Source organism: Colletotrichum costaricense (assembly GCF_030867565.1).
Source record: "Colletotrichum costaricense strain IMI 309622 chromosome Unknown Scaffold_1.1, whole genome shotgun sequence".
NCBI lineage: Eukaryota > Fungi > Ascomycota > Sordariomycetes > Glomerellales > Glomerellaceae > Colletotrichum > Colletotrichum costaricense.
This window is the reverse complement of record NW_026848230.1, coordinates 1,861,501-1,877,498: the sequence shown is the minus strand read 5'-3', so window position 1 is coordinate 1,877,498 and position 15,998 is coordinate 1,861,501. Positions and strand designations below refer to the sequence as shown.

Sequence of the window (15,998 nt, the reverse complement as noted above, 5' to 3'; positions counted from 1 at the left end):
GATTCGTGCAACCCGTAGGGAATCTGCCGACCCAACGTGGTGTCACTTTGACGATGCAACGCTCTGTGCCTCGCATCTGTCCAGTGAGATGTCGGCAGCCTCTTCGCTTCCAGTGAGACAAGCCGTTTTTTTTTCACTCTCGAGTCTTCCCTTTTCTAGCACTTGCATCGATATCGCGCGGCACGGTGCAGCAGGTACCAGTCCAGATCGCGGGCCAGGGTATCGAATGTCTACGGCTAACCTCTGGAGGGCGAAGCGCACACATGCTGCGTGCCCTCAGAGTTCCACACCATTGAAGCATCTTGATATTGTTCCACGGCCACATGATGGCGCGGAGGCGGTAAAGCGTGCGTCTTCTGATAGCCTGCGCGCCGGATAAACAATAACGTTGTTGCTGTCGGTCAATCTTGGCTTCTGCGTGCCATTCCCGGAAGACATCGGCCGGGCCATTGCGAAATCGCACTTGCGGCCCTCCACCTGGCCCCTTCATGTTAACAGACAGATTGCATCTTGATTGCGCCCGATACGGTATCTCGTTGTCGTCGTCGGCCTCATTTAAAGTAAATGGCATTCTCCCCCAGAAAAGCTCGGTCTGTCCGCAGACCATGGCCCTGGAGGCTGGGCAGGCCAGGCCGCAAGGGTCTTGAGCTGTTTGGACCACGGGTTTGTGATGCTTCTTTTTTCTGGCACACTCGCGTACATGCAGATGTGCGGTATCATGGATTGCCAAGGGCGGAGGGGGTTGCCTGCACATCGATGATGGCCCGTCCTTGCCCTGCACAGCCTGTAGCCGGAGAGCGAGGAGCCAAGACATGTTCCGCCGTGAGCCCGAAACATTGGAAATGTTTCTCCCTTTTCTCGGGATCGAATTGACTTGCTCCCTTTCAGTTCCAGCGGCGGGAGCGAGAGCATCCGTCGGGTCGCATGAGAAAATCGAAGAGGACGTTTTCATGCGGGCAGGAATAGGGTTCCTAACGCAGACGGGACTGGACGAACATCATTTGGCTCCGACGGCCGTTTCTGGTGGTCCGACAGAAGGCGGCTGCCGGCGGCCCCTAAGACGGCAAAGGGGCGTCAGGTCCAATCAGCCATCTGGAGGCCCCTACGGTCTACCAAAAGATGGAAAGATGCCTCCAATCACGAAGACGGTGGAGGCGGATGTAGACGCAGACGCTTGCGTTCTTGTCGCTGCCCTTGGGCTGAGGAACGCTTTTCCTTGGCCGTCGAGGAACCCCAAGATGTCGTCCCTTTGGACAGCAAAGTCGACCCCTGCCACCGCCTCATCTGGTGGTGTGGAGTTTGCTGCTGTGATCGTGGGTGTGACCAACCCCCCGGTCGACTGCGAGAGCGATAGCTTGACGAGAGGTGTGGGGTGTTTGGCGCTGGGAAACGTCGACAAGCAGGGAAAACGAACGAGGCTCATGATGGGATGACGAAGAGTGCAGTAGGCAACATGCCTCGCTGCGGCTGTTACAAATCATGATGTCTGGCAGAGTTGTGGAGGGCACAGTAAGATGCCGGCCACCAGGAGTGATGGGTCGTGAGCGGCATCAGCCTGGTGGTTGAGGGATGTTGAGCAGATGACAGCATGGGCTGAAGTGCCGGCGATTAGACTGGACAAAGTTTCCACACACTCGTTCCTCCCTCCAATCCACAGCGACGAGACTATCGCGAGGGCCATAACCGTGGCCGTGGGTAGGGCGGCTTGGTCGGTTTCGTCTCTCGTCAGTCTCGGTAACCCCTCGCATCGGCAGACTCGCCTTTCTACTCGAGTGCTAAGAAACGCCATGCCTCATGGAGGTGATAGCCTAATGGAGACATCTGGAGAGGTGATGGCACGCCGCGAACCCCGTCTAGACGAGGTGTGTTGTGCGGTGCGGTGCGGTTCAGGCATCGTAGATGGCGTCTGGTCGTCAATAGCACCCTTTTACATGAAACGACGCACTTTAGAGGCAATCCTCGCAGCAGCGCGTGGTCAGGATGGCATAGTGCTGCAAGTAGGAAATGCGGTTGTGAAGCAGAGTGCCAGAATTGGCCAAGGCTGGACAGCGCGGTCCTGACCTGAAGGGCGAATTAGAGTGTGGGGCCGTAGATTGTGCAGTCAATGATGAAGGGGCACGGCGTAGGAGATGTGCCAGGTGTGGCCCGTGTGGGTAGCGTCTGTGATGCAAAGTGTGGTGGTTGTGGTGGTGGGTGTGCCTGGTGCTGGTGCTGGTGTGTGGTGTTTGGCGCAAGGAGGAGAATTGGTGGTGTAGGGGGTACGAAGCATTTCGCGGATGGGCGTGGAAAGGGAGTGGGTGAGGAAGGCGTCTATCCGTAGGAGGTGCTCCGTAACCCGTTAGTCGTTACTCCGTCCTCCATGCCACCATCGTCGTGTGGTCTGGGAGAGCATGGCCGTGATTGTAGGCTCGATGTAAGGTTTGGTGCGGACACCCCACGGACAGGTTGAGAGAGATTGACGGAGAGCTAGGCAGGTAATTAGGGTGAGCAGTACGGACATCTGTGTGTACATGGCAGACTCACAGCCATTGATTGAGCCACAATCACACGAGGTGACTGAGCACTCTGGCTTTACTGCGTACTCCGTCGTTGATGGTGCTCGGGAGACTGGGCGTGGGTGGTGGATTGCGCAGAGGAAGTGCCTTAGCTAAGGTTGCGAGGCTCGTAAGGTGTCGATTCTCTTGAGTCTGATGGATCATGGGAGAATACTACTACATAGGTAGTACATAGGTACGGAGTATGGTAGGTACGTACCTCATCTTGCAGAGTGGACAGCCAAAGGAAGGAGCGACAGGGACTAGCGGGGACTTGACCTCCCAGCCCCTGCCTCGCTTTCTCTCGCTGGCGCTGCTGCCACAAAAGCCCCCCGGTACATTGTACTGTGTCAACTGCGTCAAGGAGCACTGGGTCCCCGTACCCAAGTGGACCCCGTTCAGGATGAGGACCTGACCGGGATCGGGACTAGGGGGTCACTGGGGGGGCAGCCCAGGATCAGGACATGGGACTTGGGGGACATGAACTTGGGTGCAAGTGCAGAGTGCAAGTGGAAGTGCAGGAGCACCTTGGAGTCTGTCTCTTGTCTATCTGGCGCCTTGCAGTGCCATCTGTGCTCTCTCTGTCTGTTTCTCTCAATCTTCACCTCTCTCTCTCTCTCCACGGAGTGTCGACCTGTCGTATCCCACACCCCTCCCCCCCCGGCTACCTATTTGGAGCCCCCGATACTTTGTACTTCGTACCCTACTCCGTACCCCCCGTCCCTTTATGTGAGTCCACCCGAACAGAACATATCCCATCCCGTCCCCAACCCGTCCAAGTGTGCCTGACCGACCCGGCCATAGATATATCCTCCTCTGCCCTCCCACCTCACACCCCTAGGTGCTTCTTGCTCTTTCTTTTGCTTCACCAAACGAGTAACTCTGCATTACTCCTCCCTCTGAACATCTTCTCAACTCCAAGCCCATATCACCGGCCTGGACACTTACACCAACCTACCTGCTAGTCAGCTGTCACTATTTGCTGTAGACCAGCTGCACTCTGCACTCGAGAGTCGACTGAAACCGCCCAGTCTCAGATTTCCTCGAGGGAGATCGCGAACTTGACGTCACCGCCAACCATGTCTCTGGCCGGCCAGACTATGCCCGCAAGGGAGTCGGTACATTCCAGCCGAGAGGACCGTGTTACCTCCACCATCACAGACAAGAAGGATCAGTCACAAAGGACCTCTTATAGAGACTCGCTTCCCAACGCACCACGACCATCCGTCCAAAACGACGACGCCCCGAACGAGAACGAGAACGCAAAGATGTATGGCGACTACTACGAAGAGATGACGGGTCCTTCCCCCAAGAAGACCCAACCCGCACAAACGGCACCAGCGCTACCAGCCAAGAGCTCATTGCGAGCTTCCAGACTCCTCGACGGCATGGCCCTCAAGATCATCACAAACCAACCTACACAAGCAGCACCCCAAGAAGTCTATCTCTCTTCCGAAGAAGAAGCTTCCTCCTCCGCCGACGAGTTTTCAGACTACGATTACGAGTCCGAGAGCGCAGAGTCCGCCGACTCCCCCGTCCGCAGAAAGAGCCAAGAGGACACTGCCCGCGTTGTGTCTGTCGTCTTCGCCGGAAAGCCCTCCATCATCGACCTCCCCTCAACAAGAAGGTCCGCCTCGCCCGAGTCCATGGAGTCCAGCAGGCCCCCGAGTCGCTTGGTTATCTCATCAACAGCACCCTCATTGCGCAGAATGTCCACCTCCTCCACCAGTGGCGCCTCCTTCTCTCCCGTTTTCCACCCACCCAGGTCAAGCAGCATGATGATCACCAGCAGCATGCTGCCCAAGGAGAAGCCTTCCTTCCTCAGCATCGACCCCTACGCCAGCAAGCCATTTGACGAGCGGGCCGAGGAGCCGCAAGCGGAGCCCGAGAAGCTCGAGAGACCCAAGACTCCCACTTCCCAACTATTCAAGAGGACCCTCAGCATTGTCCGCAAGCGCAGCCGTCCTCAGCTGAGAGACCTCGCTGCCAACAACTCCTCTCGCGACCGCCTGTCCTCGCCGTCACTGGGTCACCTCCCCTTGTCGGCCCACGCAGACATTAGGGAAGAGCCCGAGCAAAAGGCACCTTGGTCCGCCGTCAGCTACCACGATATCATGCGTGCGGCCAAGAAGAACGCGCAGAACCAGCCTCCGACCCCATCCACCCCCGTCGCTCAGGTACAATCGCCTAGCTCACCGGCGGGCAACACCCGGAGCCGAATCCTCAGCGGCTTCACCAGCCGCAGAAAGAGCATCAAGATTGGCTAGTCGCCGGTCACCCACCAAAGGAAAAAACTGAAAAACCAAACACAAAAGACACATTCGATACACAACGGCAGGGCACTTTGCTTGCGTTACTTTTTTTGCATTCGGGTCGGGACCATTTGCTTTGCATGCACGGCGCACGAACGGGGACCGGAACTGGATCACGGCGTTTCACATTGACCTTCGGGTTACGGACTTGGGGCTCAGCCAACACTCCTTTCTTCAATTGGCGCAGGGCAATCTTCTCTTTTTTTCAATAACGACGGAACGAATTTCTTTGCGTGTACAAATGGGGGTCGAAGTAATGTGTAAAGCAACAGTGGTGGTGGAGGAAGAGGAACCAAAAGCCGCAAGAGCATACCACAAAAGTGTATGGTCACTGGCAATGTACCAAAAATGGGACGGGAATGGGCACGCCAGAGAGCGATGGCCTTTACAACCGGACAGCCGAATCGGCCACACACCCTTCCGCGAGGCTTCGGGGGTGGCGCGGGCTAGTAGACAGCCAATCAATGATACCAAACAACAATGCCCTATCTGTTCAAACCTATTTCGTGTAACCACTGCTACTCTCGTGATGTGATTGTTTGCGCCGTTTGTATGAATTTTTGGGGTCGGTACGGAGTAAGTCATGGGGAGATCATAGCAGCAGCCGTGTCCGTCTGCGTCGCAGCTCGGTCCCCCGCGGTGGCATCTGACGAACCGGCTCCCCAAGCTTCGGTTTCGGCCTCTTTTTTGGGTTTTGGGGGTGTTGGCAGCAGCGGGCTTGCGATTGGTGCCGCAACTATTTTTTTTTCTCCTTCTTTTTTTTTTTTTTTTTTTTTTTGATACATTCGCATTCGCAGCCTGGTCTGAGCTTCTTTGGGAACGGCCGGTGTTGTCACTGCTGTCACTGTCACTGTCGTTGGTACGAATTCGACTCAAGCCAGAGCGGAATGGGGAAAAAATGCGTCTGGAATGCGCGCGCCCAGGGTACTCCTGACGACCCCGATGACAAACGTTTAGCAACAATATTGCTTGAAATGCCGAAACAGGCGAAAACATGACAAAAACCAAAACGATGAACGACCGCAGCGAAAAGAGAGAGAACCGGCGACGTCTTTTGCTGCGATGCTGTATCGGGACCTATTGCGCAAGGGAAGCTCATGCTATCCTATCCCACCCTCCATCCCACTTACTTCATCGATTCATGACGACCCCTCTCCTGATCTATTCGGCGCCGCGGTCTCAGACAACTCGTGGTCCCTGCGTCCAAAGTTTCTTTTCTTTTCTTTTTTTTGTATTTTCCCCCTCAATCGGGAGCAAGTCTACGGTATGGGCGTCGGCGGGCGTAGGCTATAGGTGACGTGTGGTAAGGTGGTGAAAGCCTCTCTTGCCCGTGACCCCTTGCCTTGCCCAAGCAATACTGTCAACGCCTAGTCGTATATGTGTGTGTGTGTGTGTGTGTGTGTGTGTGTGTGGTGCGTGATGTATGTCTAACACGCGCGCCAAACACCTACACTACCTGGCCGAACCCCGCACCTCGACTGCGCGTTTGTTTGCGGCAGATGGATGGTCTGTCACGATGCGGCTGGAAAAAGCATGTTCATGGGATAAGGTAAGGGGGGTAGGTCAGTATAGGTCGGTCGAGTCCGCGATGACGGTGGCGAAGGAGGGGGGGGGAAGGACGAAAGTCTGTGCTGGGAATAGCTGCGAGAGTTTTGCGTTGAGAATCGATAGATTGGGCGTGCCATCTTTTTCGACCATCTACATGGCCCTGCGTTGCTGTAGCTTGCTTGGGAACCGGTTTCTTGGAGATGTGGTGATGATGATGATGCTGCGGCTGCTGCTGCTGATTGGGAGTTGGAGGTTTCCCCCCGACTAGGATGTGAGTTCTAAAATAGCCACATTTTTCGTGAGGCTGTTTTTTTCTAGAGGTTTAAAAAAGGTACACGTTTTTTTCGCCTCTTCCGCTCCTAGAAAGTGGGGGCATCTAGGTATACTGCGTACACCAGACACCCTGGTCCCGTCTTTCTCTCTCTCTCTCTCTCTCTATCTCCATCATCAGGTCCACGGGGCGGAATTGGTAGAAATATCCCCCCCCACATTGAAGAGGAAAGCCTTGGCGATTATGGTATGTGGGAGGAAGCAGAAGAAGTTTGATTCTTTTCCCATTCGTACCTTTCGCCTGCGACTACCCGTGCCTCACCTAGTCCTCCAACCAATTCCGGCGATCGAATCTGGTCAATGGTAGCAGGGTGCGGTGTGGCTGAAGCGCGGTGGTACGTCAATTGCAACGTGGAGTCCATGCAGCAACGTTATGCCTTTTTTTTTCTTCCTCTCTTTTTCTCTTTTCTGCATGGCGCTTTTTATTCCCTCTCTCGCCTCTGGGGGCTGCGGACGAGAAGGACGAAAGAGGAATTACGACCCCGGCATCGCGATGCAGGCTCTCCCCGAAAGAAAGAAGAAAAAAATCGTTAAGAAACACGTTGTCGTTGTCGTCTACCGCCTCATGATCCACACCTGCACCTTACAGTCCTATGGGTTCACCAGAATGCTTGATAGCATCCACAATAGAGATAGAGACCGGGAGAAAAGAGGACAATCGTGGACGGGAAGAAAGAAGAAAAAAGAAAGGACTCCACTATGCCACCGTCAGCCGTCCATCGCCCACCGCCATTATCCGCGCCAGGCGCCCTGTCGCATTCTCCGCTTTGCTGCAGAGTGCAGTCTGTTGCCGTTGCACTTCTTGCAGATGCAGCCCCCCTGGTCCTATCGATTTTGAATCATTGGATGATTTTTTTTTGTCTGTATCCGTACCTTACTTGGCTGTCTCTTTTTTTTTTCTCGCACTGTGAGGAAGTGTCTTTTGACGACATTGCCTGTCTTTTCTCGACCATGACGCATGGTTTCTTTGAAACGTCGAATAGAGTGTCATAGTCCGAGAAGTTAACCGTTGGGTACTATTATATGTCACTGCGATATAGAATCCCCGCCGTCATCAAGTAAACTTTCTCGAAATGGTGGCTCGTCGTTGGGAGGGTTCGTGGTAAGGCAGATATCAGGTGCGCGCACGTGGGGTGCGTGGTTCGGCCGCTGAAGGAAATCCTGCTTTTTGCTTTGCGTGCTGTGATTGGTCTGTTGATTTGGCGTGGGGGGTGGGGGGTTTGGGTACGGACGCCTTCAAGATGCGTGCTGCCTGAAGACGTCTTCGATTTGCTGCTCCACGGCATCATGAGTTCGGATTGGAGCCCAAAGACTCATTGCTCAAGAGGAGTGGTGATGGAGGGAAAAAAGGGTTCGCCGTTTCCCTGGTTGACCGAAATTTATCGTCATCTCCCGGGAATTTCGAGGTTGCGTTCTGGCGATCGAGACAGGTCTGCACCGTCGCAGTACTAAAAGTGGCATATTTCGGCAATCGTTCTCTTTCGTCTTGAGGTAAGGTAGCTCCTCACACGCACTCGCTGCGCCCATCCATCCGGGCGTCTGGTTCCAACTTCTAGCGCCGCATAGTCATGGAACCGCCTTTGGATCGCGAGAGGAGCGGTGATGGCACGAGCTGAGCACGAACTCCGTACCGTGGTCCCGTATGACAGTTTCCCAACCCGATCCCCCGATTCCCGGCGCAAGGCGTGCAAGTGCGTGTGTAAGCGTGGTACGTGTAAAGTAACCTCGAGTGTAACGCAGACGGCGGCGGCGGAGGATGGGGCACGACGGGTTCAACAGCCTTCGTTCTCATCCGTTCCAATGTAACCTCGAAACGCCGGGTGCGTGGGCGATGGAGCACCGTACGCGATGATTGAGAAGTTGAAGAGGGGACCAAGTATGCGCTGTTGTCTGTCGAACGCAACATGGCAGGGGCTTGCATGCTTTCAGACCGTCGAGATTCCCACTATATCGGAGCTTACCTAATACCCGCGTGCGCCAAGGCAGTTGAACCCAGGATGCATTACCTAAGCTGGAGAGCTGAAGAGCTGAAGACGTGTGTACGTCTGCCCTCAGCCACAATCATCCCGGTAACACTTGTAAGCGTATAACACGCCGGTGCTAAAGCTATATTACCTTTCTCGACAGGAACCCGCACGCTGAATGCGTCGGAGCCTGAAAGTGGGAGGGGCGGGCTGGAGCGGTGCGGTACGGCGGCCGGCCGAGTTCTAGGCTTCCCGGCCGTCGGAGCCATGTGGGTTGAACTCTGGGAACATCGTGGCAAAAAAAAACATGAAACTACAAGAGCCTTGGTATTGGTGTAGGTTGACGAACTTGCGGCTGAGATGGCTATCCACAAACCACTTTACACATTCCTGCACTGTCTTTTGGCTGCGTCTAATTGTTCCCAGGTTCCGCGTTCTTAAGTCTTTACACGTGTAAGTAATCCCGACGCAAAATAGTGTTTACAAACAGTAGTCTATTTCAGACACACGGCGCTTAGTTCAGCATTGTAAGTGCCTGGGATTACCTAAGGTCATGACTTGCTGGGCCGCTATGGGGTATATGCCAACACGCGCCTTTGTTTGAAGTTGAGCAGAACAACTCTGAATCTAAATCAAAGACTTGGAACCGCGCACTCTATACGAAGCTACCGGTTCGGCTACGGCGCCGGACGTGACGTGAGGCTTGGGTTGCGCTGACACCCACCCCCAAGGCTTTTTCTTGTCTACCGTTCGGTGCTGCTTAATCGTGGGGTGTAAGTCTGCAGGACGTTGTGTAACTCCAAAACGTCATTGGCTTCACTCAACGTCAGCATTCTTTCCATTGCCCTTTTCGGACAGAAAGACCCTTCCTGTGATGATGTCTTGCAGATCCCGTTGCGAACGAAAGAGATTGATGGCGTTGGACAAAAAAAACCGGGACCGAAGAAACCTGACCATGCCGAATGGGTTGCAAACAGACGGAACACCGACCACGGCCCGGACGACGACTCGACGGATGCTGTTCTGACTTTGCCTGTGCCGTTGCCGTTGCCGGGAGGCTGGTCACGCAAGCCCCCCGGAGATGGTGATGATCGGCCCCTCCTGACGGCTGATGGTTCACGAAGACACACCCCTCTTCTCCGCTAATCTGGCAAATCTTGAAGTTCGCAACTTTACATGCACGTTTGTGCGACGGTGGCTTTTTCTTAGCGCAGTTTTCTTGGTTCATCACTATTACTATTGTCACGTCGCGAGCAAACTACCGCTAAAGTAGTGAATCCGGGGACTTGCCTGTTGGCTTTTTGATTGTTGCTTCCAGGATGATAGTTGAGCTCCTGAGCACTGTGACAACTACCAAGGACGATCCCAGCTGTGAAGAATAGGCTCCGGCCCAAGGGAAATTCGTTTCCCATCTTTCGTTTAATCAATCGCAGAGCAGCTCCGGCCACCACGGTCTCTACCTTTGTCCTGGCATTCCCTTGTGTCACCAAAATAGAACCGAGACCAACCAGTGACTGAATTGACCGTGTTTTCCGTTTGCGTTCATTATGCGAGCGGGACGGACGCGGGGCGGGGGGGGGGGGGGCGGCGAACGAACAGCGTTGGGCGATTTATGATGATGCCATCACCCATGGAAGGGAAGGGGTGTGTCTTGGTGACTGACGTTTTGATAGGCGACACCGAACAAAGTCATGCGGAGTTTAAGCTTTCGAAATGTATCTCAAACAGTTTGGCGATCTTTCTTTAGAAGATTTGCAATCTGCAGATACGACGCTGCGCTTGTTCCTCGTTGGATTACATAAACAGAAACACTCGCATACTGTGTAGGTACTCACTCACTTACACCCCTCCGCCCGAGGTGGGAGATTCACGACTCGAGTCTTCGGCTTCGCAGATTTGGGCAGACAAAGACTCCAGCCGCGCCGAGGCTCGCGATAATATAGATATATAGACACTCAGCCGTCAGTGTGCTTTTGTGTTCTTGCCATTTCCGGTGCTTCCTGAACGAAAAAAAAGTCAATTGCAACATGATTGATGAAGAAGAAGCAGCGAAACTCAAACAAACTCAATCAAAAAGAAGCGTCGCCAAGCAGAACCACACGAGTCTTAATCGAAAGCTCTTAGCCTTCCCTCGGTTTGCCCGCGAATTTAACTAGGCCCGCAGGAAATCCTATTCCTGAATCCCTAGCTTCGGGCCAACCCCACATCCTATCTACGCAATCAATCTGAAGCAGCAAGAATCAAAATCACCAACACGGTCCCCCGTTCGAGCTAATCAGATTATATCAGCTCTTGGTGCTGGGGGCTTCCCGGGAGGACAAGCACCACAAGAATACTGCACCCTTCAATCACGCGATTCCCAAAGAGGAATCCTGCAGAAATTTGAACCACCGCGGAAGCCACCTACAGGCTACGAGGCTGCTCGTCTGAAAAAGCCCACGGGCCGTTTCGCCGCAATTTCTCGTTGCGGGTGAATTAGGCTAGAAGCCTGCTAGACTTTCTAGCTAGTCGACGATAGAATATATCGTACGAACTCTAGCGGCGTAACCAGAAAAAAGAGCCTCACCACCAAGTAATGGAAGCCTCGGGATGAAGGCACTATCTTCGCCGTCTGGAGATTGCGAACGCGTCTTGGCGTCGTGCGAGGTAGATTCCGATCCGCGGGCGGAGCTGGGGGTGTTCGTTTCCCTCTCTCCGTCCAAGCTCCAAGTTCTCAACACCAGTGGGAGCTGTGAAATGAGGTTCCATTCGGAAACCCTGGGGATGGCAGATATCCATCGCTCATGATCCCAGCCTGGTGTGGCTCTGGGTGTGGTGTGGCTCCGTTGATCCCGTCCCCCGTGCCATTGCCACCATTCTTCACCGCCGCCTCCCCGCGATTCTTTAACATTGCGATGTTCATGAGTCCGAGTGTGATGGCGTACTCTGCCGTGCGATGCAAGGCGAGAGAACCCTCACCCCTCCAAAAGACCCTGACTTGTCATATCATCGTCGTCGGGATGTCGCGGCTGTTGATCTCTCTGTGTACTGCGTAAGGCAAGGCAAGGCAAGCTGCAATTCTCTCGCGCTTTGACCCGGTGGAACTACTAACAAGACCCTCTCTTCATCATGGGGAATTTCGCGGTGATCTGTCTACTTCGTTGTCGCGTTTTGCTCCTCTGGTCGTACAGATCCTTAGTCAGAGTTCAGAGTCGAAGAGGACCCAGGGAACCCAAACCCGAGTCAAGGACAAAACACGGACCAGTGTTCGTTTCGTTTGGCATCCCGTCATCGCAGCACTGGGCAACCCAGAGTCAGTGAGCCTTGCCTGCGGGTGTTGTGCATCTCTAGCGGCGATTGTATGTGCGCGTGTGTATCCGTATCCCGTATGCGCCCCTTGCGTCCTTTGTCTGTGTGCGAGATGTGAGGGTGAGACTTTCGACATCTCTGGGGAAGAGAGAGGAGACTCGAGTATTGGTTCTCGGTGAGGCTTCAGCCAACGGGCTTACACCGATTGCTACGAGCCTCTGTCCGGTACCTAGCAACAAGGAATGGGGCCCCCCAACATGAGCGGTCTGCACTGCAATTCTGCAGAGTCTTTCTCGAGAGCTTACATGTAAACGTCAACGGATCACATTTCCGACGCGTTTACACTACCATTTGCGTTTCTTCCCGCTCCATGCTCAGTACAGTCTGTCCGTATAGCACACCCCTCCCATGTCGTTGTTCATTGCCTGCCCCCAAAGAAAGGAAGAAAAAAATCAGCTTCCCCTTGTCGTGCCTCCCGATTTCCTCGCCATTTCTTTTTCCATCAGCCGTCAAAACGTCGTTACCGCAGATACATGAGTCCCCTATCCTTGCGCCCGTGTGGAGAGCGAAAAGAACAAGAGCGACAAGGAAGAAGAGAGAGAGAGCTTACTGTGTATCCATCCAGAGGAGAGCCCACACAGTGAAGAAGGCTAAGAAGACCTCGGGCGGACGAACCCAGAAACGACAGGGGATTAGGGGACCAGGGGGGGACCATGAGATCCCCATACAGTGCCTCTCGCTTCGTGTCGCTCACCGACTTGCAGATCTACGATTTCCTCCGTCTTCCGTAGTAAGAAAGCTCTGGGAGTGGCTGAAGCCTGGAAAGGTCAAGGTCAAGAGGGCAATGGGTGGCAGGTATGCTTGGCGGTGTGCTTCCCCTGGTGTGTCTGCTCATTTCGCTTTGCTCTCTGAACAGAGCTAGGTGGACTGGGGTTCTGGCGTCGCAGGTTGAGCAGTCCACATGGGGAGAGGCAGCTCAACACTGGAGGAATTATACTCTGCATTGCATTGTGGGGTCCAAGACATGTTCAAAGTCAGGTCAGCCGCGTAGGATGGGACCCCTGGATCTATGCATGTATTCTCTTCCGTTCGTCTCTTGTTCTTCCCGCGCCCCCATCTCCGATTCTGCTGGTGGTTTGTGGCCCCCGCAACACGAACATTGGCCGGGTTGACCGTGGGCGGGATGGCATGGTGGTAATGGATATATCAAGAAACTGATCAGTCATCCAGCAGACGTCGGATGACAAGCACTTGGCACTACAGACGCGGGAGAGTGGCACACACACAGATTGACAGGTTTCGAATCGCCAAGCTATATTCGTACTCTATATCCGTACGGATAGTCTACAGCATCAAGAGCAGCGTCGCAACCGTACTTGGCCGAGCCTGTACCTGCAGAACGCGCCATGCACGCTGCACCCGCCCTCCACTCATTTAGAACTCCCAGTCGTTTCCCCCCTCCCCATCTTCGGAATACCCCAGTCGACATCTGTTTCATCTTCATCTTTTCGTCGTTCGACTCTATCTATCACGATGGCTCAAAAGAGTAACTCGACTTTGGTGGACCTGTTCAACGGTGATGGAGAAGCCGAGCAGCGAGGTCCCATCCACCCATCTGCACGACATTGCAGGAACAAGGAAACCTTTTTTTCCCTTCCGGCCAACCCCGAATAATGACACGACCTTTCTGAGTGATGCCCACACAGTCTGCTGTCTTGCTCAATGTTTCGTTTGATTTGATTTTGGGTTGACTTGACTCTCGGACGCCCCATCATACGAACTCGGCCGAGGTCCCCCTCATCCCTTCAAGGGTTGTTTGTGCAGTTCTTCGTGGAGAAAGCTGTCAAATGTAACCGTGCTGAATGGAGACGTTGGAGACAAAGAGGGCATGCTCTCTTTCACAATCGAAAGATGCGGGATAGCATCGGCCAATGTCGACGTCTGCCTCACATAGACTCGCCCACCGGGGGAGCCACCAATCATTTCCCAACGAGCAGGGCCCCTTCGGCTTTTCCCTCTCGCTACCCTCGCATCACATCTCATTGCCGTCCCGTCGTACGGAGTCGTCGTCTTCGTTATCATCTCAGCCTTGGATTGCATCGCATCCATGATCCGCACATCCACCGACGCTGTGCAATGACTGGACTGTCAGAGCTTAGGACGAAATGTACCTTACAGCACCATGTCATTGTCAGATCAGGTCTCGCGCAGCAGAACGGAACGCCTCTCTCTCCAAGCCCTTGAGCCTCCAAGTCTTGGCCCCCTTTGCTCCCCCCTTCCAGCACGTCGGCCTCTGTATCCCCATCCGGACCTGCATCTCCTTCATCTCCCCTGCAAACGGTCAGAAAAGTCGCCCACGCCTCCACAGCCCAAAGAAGGTAGGTAGACAGGCAAAAGGGCAAGAAAAAGAAAAGAAATAAGGGGATGGATGCAAAGTCACGCATACATCGATTAAAAAGGGGTATGCATTCGGTTGCAACCGTAACGAGCCAACAGCCGCCTTTCTCCCACCCGTTCCCCAGACCTACCTGCTTCACCTTCCCTGAGAAGGGAAACTTAATGCGTGCGCATTAAGATCGTCTTCAGGTTCTCTCGCCCCCCCCCCGCGGCGGCGTAGAGTCGCACCGGCCAACGGGATAGGCCAGTTTGCACCTTTTCCCCCTCGTGCTCCTCCACCCCTCCGGCTCGCCCACTTGCACCTATCAGCGTCCGCACCGTCCTCCGCACCCGTACCGGCCAACCGCCGAACCAAGCAGGATTAGTGGATCCCCCCGTCCCGTCCCCGATCTCTCGTCCTCTCCTTTCGGTGCCCCTTTTCCTACCTCACACTTGAGACGATTGCGGCATTATGTGCCAACGGTCACGCACCAACGCACCCGCGCCACAGAGACCGGCTACCTCTTAGCTCCATTGCGACCGCCAGCCAACAGGCTCCTCATGAAGCCATGGGAGATGGGGTACATGCCCTTAAGTGCGTGTACTGTGCCTTAGCATGCTCATCTCTACACCACGACGGGAGGCTAAGAACCCGCTAGCTTCACGCCCGTCACCATTTGCGACGCTGGCGCACTCTGGAAAGCGTGGTCACGAAGAGCGAGAGATACCCAAGTACTCTCAGAGAGATCGAAAAGAAAAAAAAAAAAAAAGCCACCAGCCGCCGCCAAAAAGATTGTGCGACGCAAGCGTCCAGAGCTTCCCAGCTCAGCGCCATCACGCCCCCAGGTTTGGTTCAGCCAAACAACTTGGAGCTTTCTCTACCGTCCGTACACTTTTTTTCCCCCCTTTTCTGCTGCTCGCCCGTTGCTCCTATCCGGCGGCTCGGAAAGCTCTAAATTGCTGGTTGCGGGGCACGCAGAAGCAACCCCAAGCTAAAGCCTTTGGTCTCCCAGCCAGCCTCTCTGCCCAGTGGGCAAAACAGGTAGTGGTGGCTCTTCTAGCTAAAAGCCTTCTTTTCCTTCTACGCGTTCGAATCCGTCGTCGCGACTTAGTTGGGTCGTCGGGCCAGATCCCTGCATTGGTCGCGGTTCTTCTCTATGTCTCGTTCAACTTTGGATGACCTCTTCGACCACATGTCGTGGCTGGCAGGGCTGGGAGTCTTGCGTGACCCGATGGCTGGGAGCAGGGCAACACGGGGACCTTGTGCCCGTGATCCTTTGATGTGCTCGTGCGAGACATGGCAGTTTGGCTTCCACCTTTTCCGATTTCTCGTTCCCAGAACACCGGAATCTGGGTTAAAGGAGGGCTTGAGTGACGCCTGACTCGAAACGGGATTCTGCAGTCCTCTACCAGTCACTCATTCCTGCACAGGCGCTGGACGGATTACGGGGGCGGAGATTTGAACCAGAGAGCACGCGCGCCGTGGAGATGAGGAACGATTGTGTAGTAGCGAACCGGTCCTCACTGTCTAGAGGCCGTCCCCGTCACCAGCCCACGCCTCCGGGTCCGAGCCCAGTGTAAGTCCGGGCTCCCTCATTCTCCTTTCGTACTTTAGCCAAGTCTACACCCCTCGTGCTCCCCTTTTG

The 15,998-nt window shown here is 54.6% G+C and overlaps 8 protein-coding genes across 8 annotated transcripts; 6 read left to right on the top strand and 2 right to left on the bottom strand.

Annotated features, from left to right (window-relative positions):
- Positions 1-133: 133 nt before the first annotated feature.
- CCOS01_00684 (uncharacterized protein) lies at positions 134-1,423 on the bottom strand (the record flags this gene model as incomplete). Its single annotated transcript, XM_060448881.1, has 2 exons — positions 134-683; positions 1,107-1,423. 2 exons carry the CDS (start codon positions 1,421-1,423, stop codon positions 134-136), a joined length of 867 nt encoding a protein of 288 aa, XP_060320319.1.
- Positions 813-1,433, top strand: CCOS01_00683 (uncharacterized protein; the record flags this gene model as incomplete). The annotated part of the gene is made up of 1 exon (XM_060448880.1): positions 813-1,433. One exon carries the CDS (start codon positions 813-815, stop codon positions 1,431-1,433), a length of 621 nt encoding a protein of 206 aa, XP_060320318.1.
- Positions 1,434-2,998: 1,565 nt separating this feature from the next.
- Positions 2,999-3,499, top strand: CCOS01_00682 (uncharacterized protein; the record flags this gene model as incomplete). Its single annotated transcript, XM_060448879.1, has 2 exons — positions 2,999-3,263; positions 3,339-3,499. The coding sequence occupies 2 exons, from the start codon at positions 2,999-3,001 to the stop codon at positions 3,497-3,499; spliced, it is 426 nt and encodes a 141-aa protein (XP_060320317.1).
- Positions 3,500-3,613: 114 nt separating this feature from the next.
- CCOS01_00681 (uncharacterized protein) lies at positions 3,614-4,801 on the top strand (the record flags this gene model as incomplete). Its single annotated transcript, XM_060448878.1, has 1 exon — positions 3,614-4,801. One exon carries the CDS (start codon positions 3,614-3,616, stop codon positions 4,799-4,801), a length of 1,188 nt encoding a protein of 395 aa, XP_060320316.1.
- A 3,754-nt stretch (positions 4,802-8,555) lies between these two features.
- On the top strand, positions 8,556-9,834 carry CCOS01_00680 (uncharacterized protein; the record flags this gene model as incomplete). Its single annotated transcript, XM_060448877.1, has 4 exons — positions 8,556-8,565; positions 8,852-8,957; positions 9,115-9,141; positions 9,666-9,834. The coding sequence occupies 4 exons, from the start codon at positions 8,556-8,558 to the stop codon at positions 9,832-9,834; spliced, it is 312 nt and encodes a 103-aa protein (XP_060320315.1).
- Positions 9,835-11,401: 1,567 nt separating this feature from the next.
- CCOS01_00679 (uncharacterized protein) lies at positions 11,402-11,578 on the bottom strand (the record flags this gene model as incomplete). Its single annotated transcript, XM_060448876.1, has 1 exon — positions 11,402-11,578. One exon carries the CDS (start codon positions 11,576-11,578, stop codon positions 11,402-11,404), a length of 177 nt encoding a protein of 58 aa, XP_060320314.1.
- A 1,255-nt stretch (positions 11,579-12,833) lies between these two features.
- On the top strand, positions 12,834-13,148 carry CCOS01_00678 (uncharacterized protein; the record flags this gene model as incomplete). Its single annotated transcript, XM_060448875.1, has 1 exon — positions 12,834-13,148. The coding sequence occupies one exon, from the start codon at positions 12,834-12,836 to the stop codon at positions 13,146-13,148; it is 315 nt and encodes a 104-aa protein (XP_060320313.1).
- A 1,820-nt stretch (positions 13,149-14,968) lies between these two features.
- On the top strand, positions 14,969-15,532 carry CCOS01_00677 (uncharacterized protein; the record flags this gene model as incomplete). The annotated part of the gene is made up of 2 exons (XM_060448874.1): positions 14,969-15,224; positions 15,258-15,532. 2 exons carry the CDS (start codon positions 14,969-14,971, stop codon positions 15,530-15,532), a joined length of 531 nt encoding a protein of 176 aa, XP_060320312.1.
- Positions 15,533-15,998: the final 466 nt, after the last annotated feature.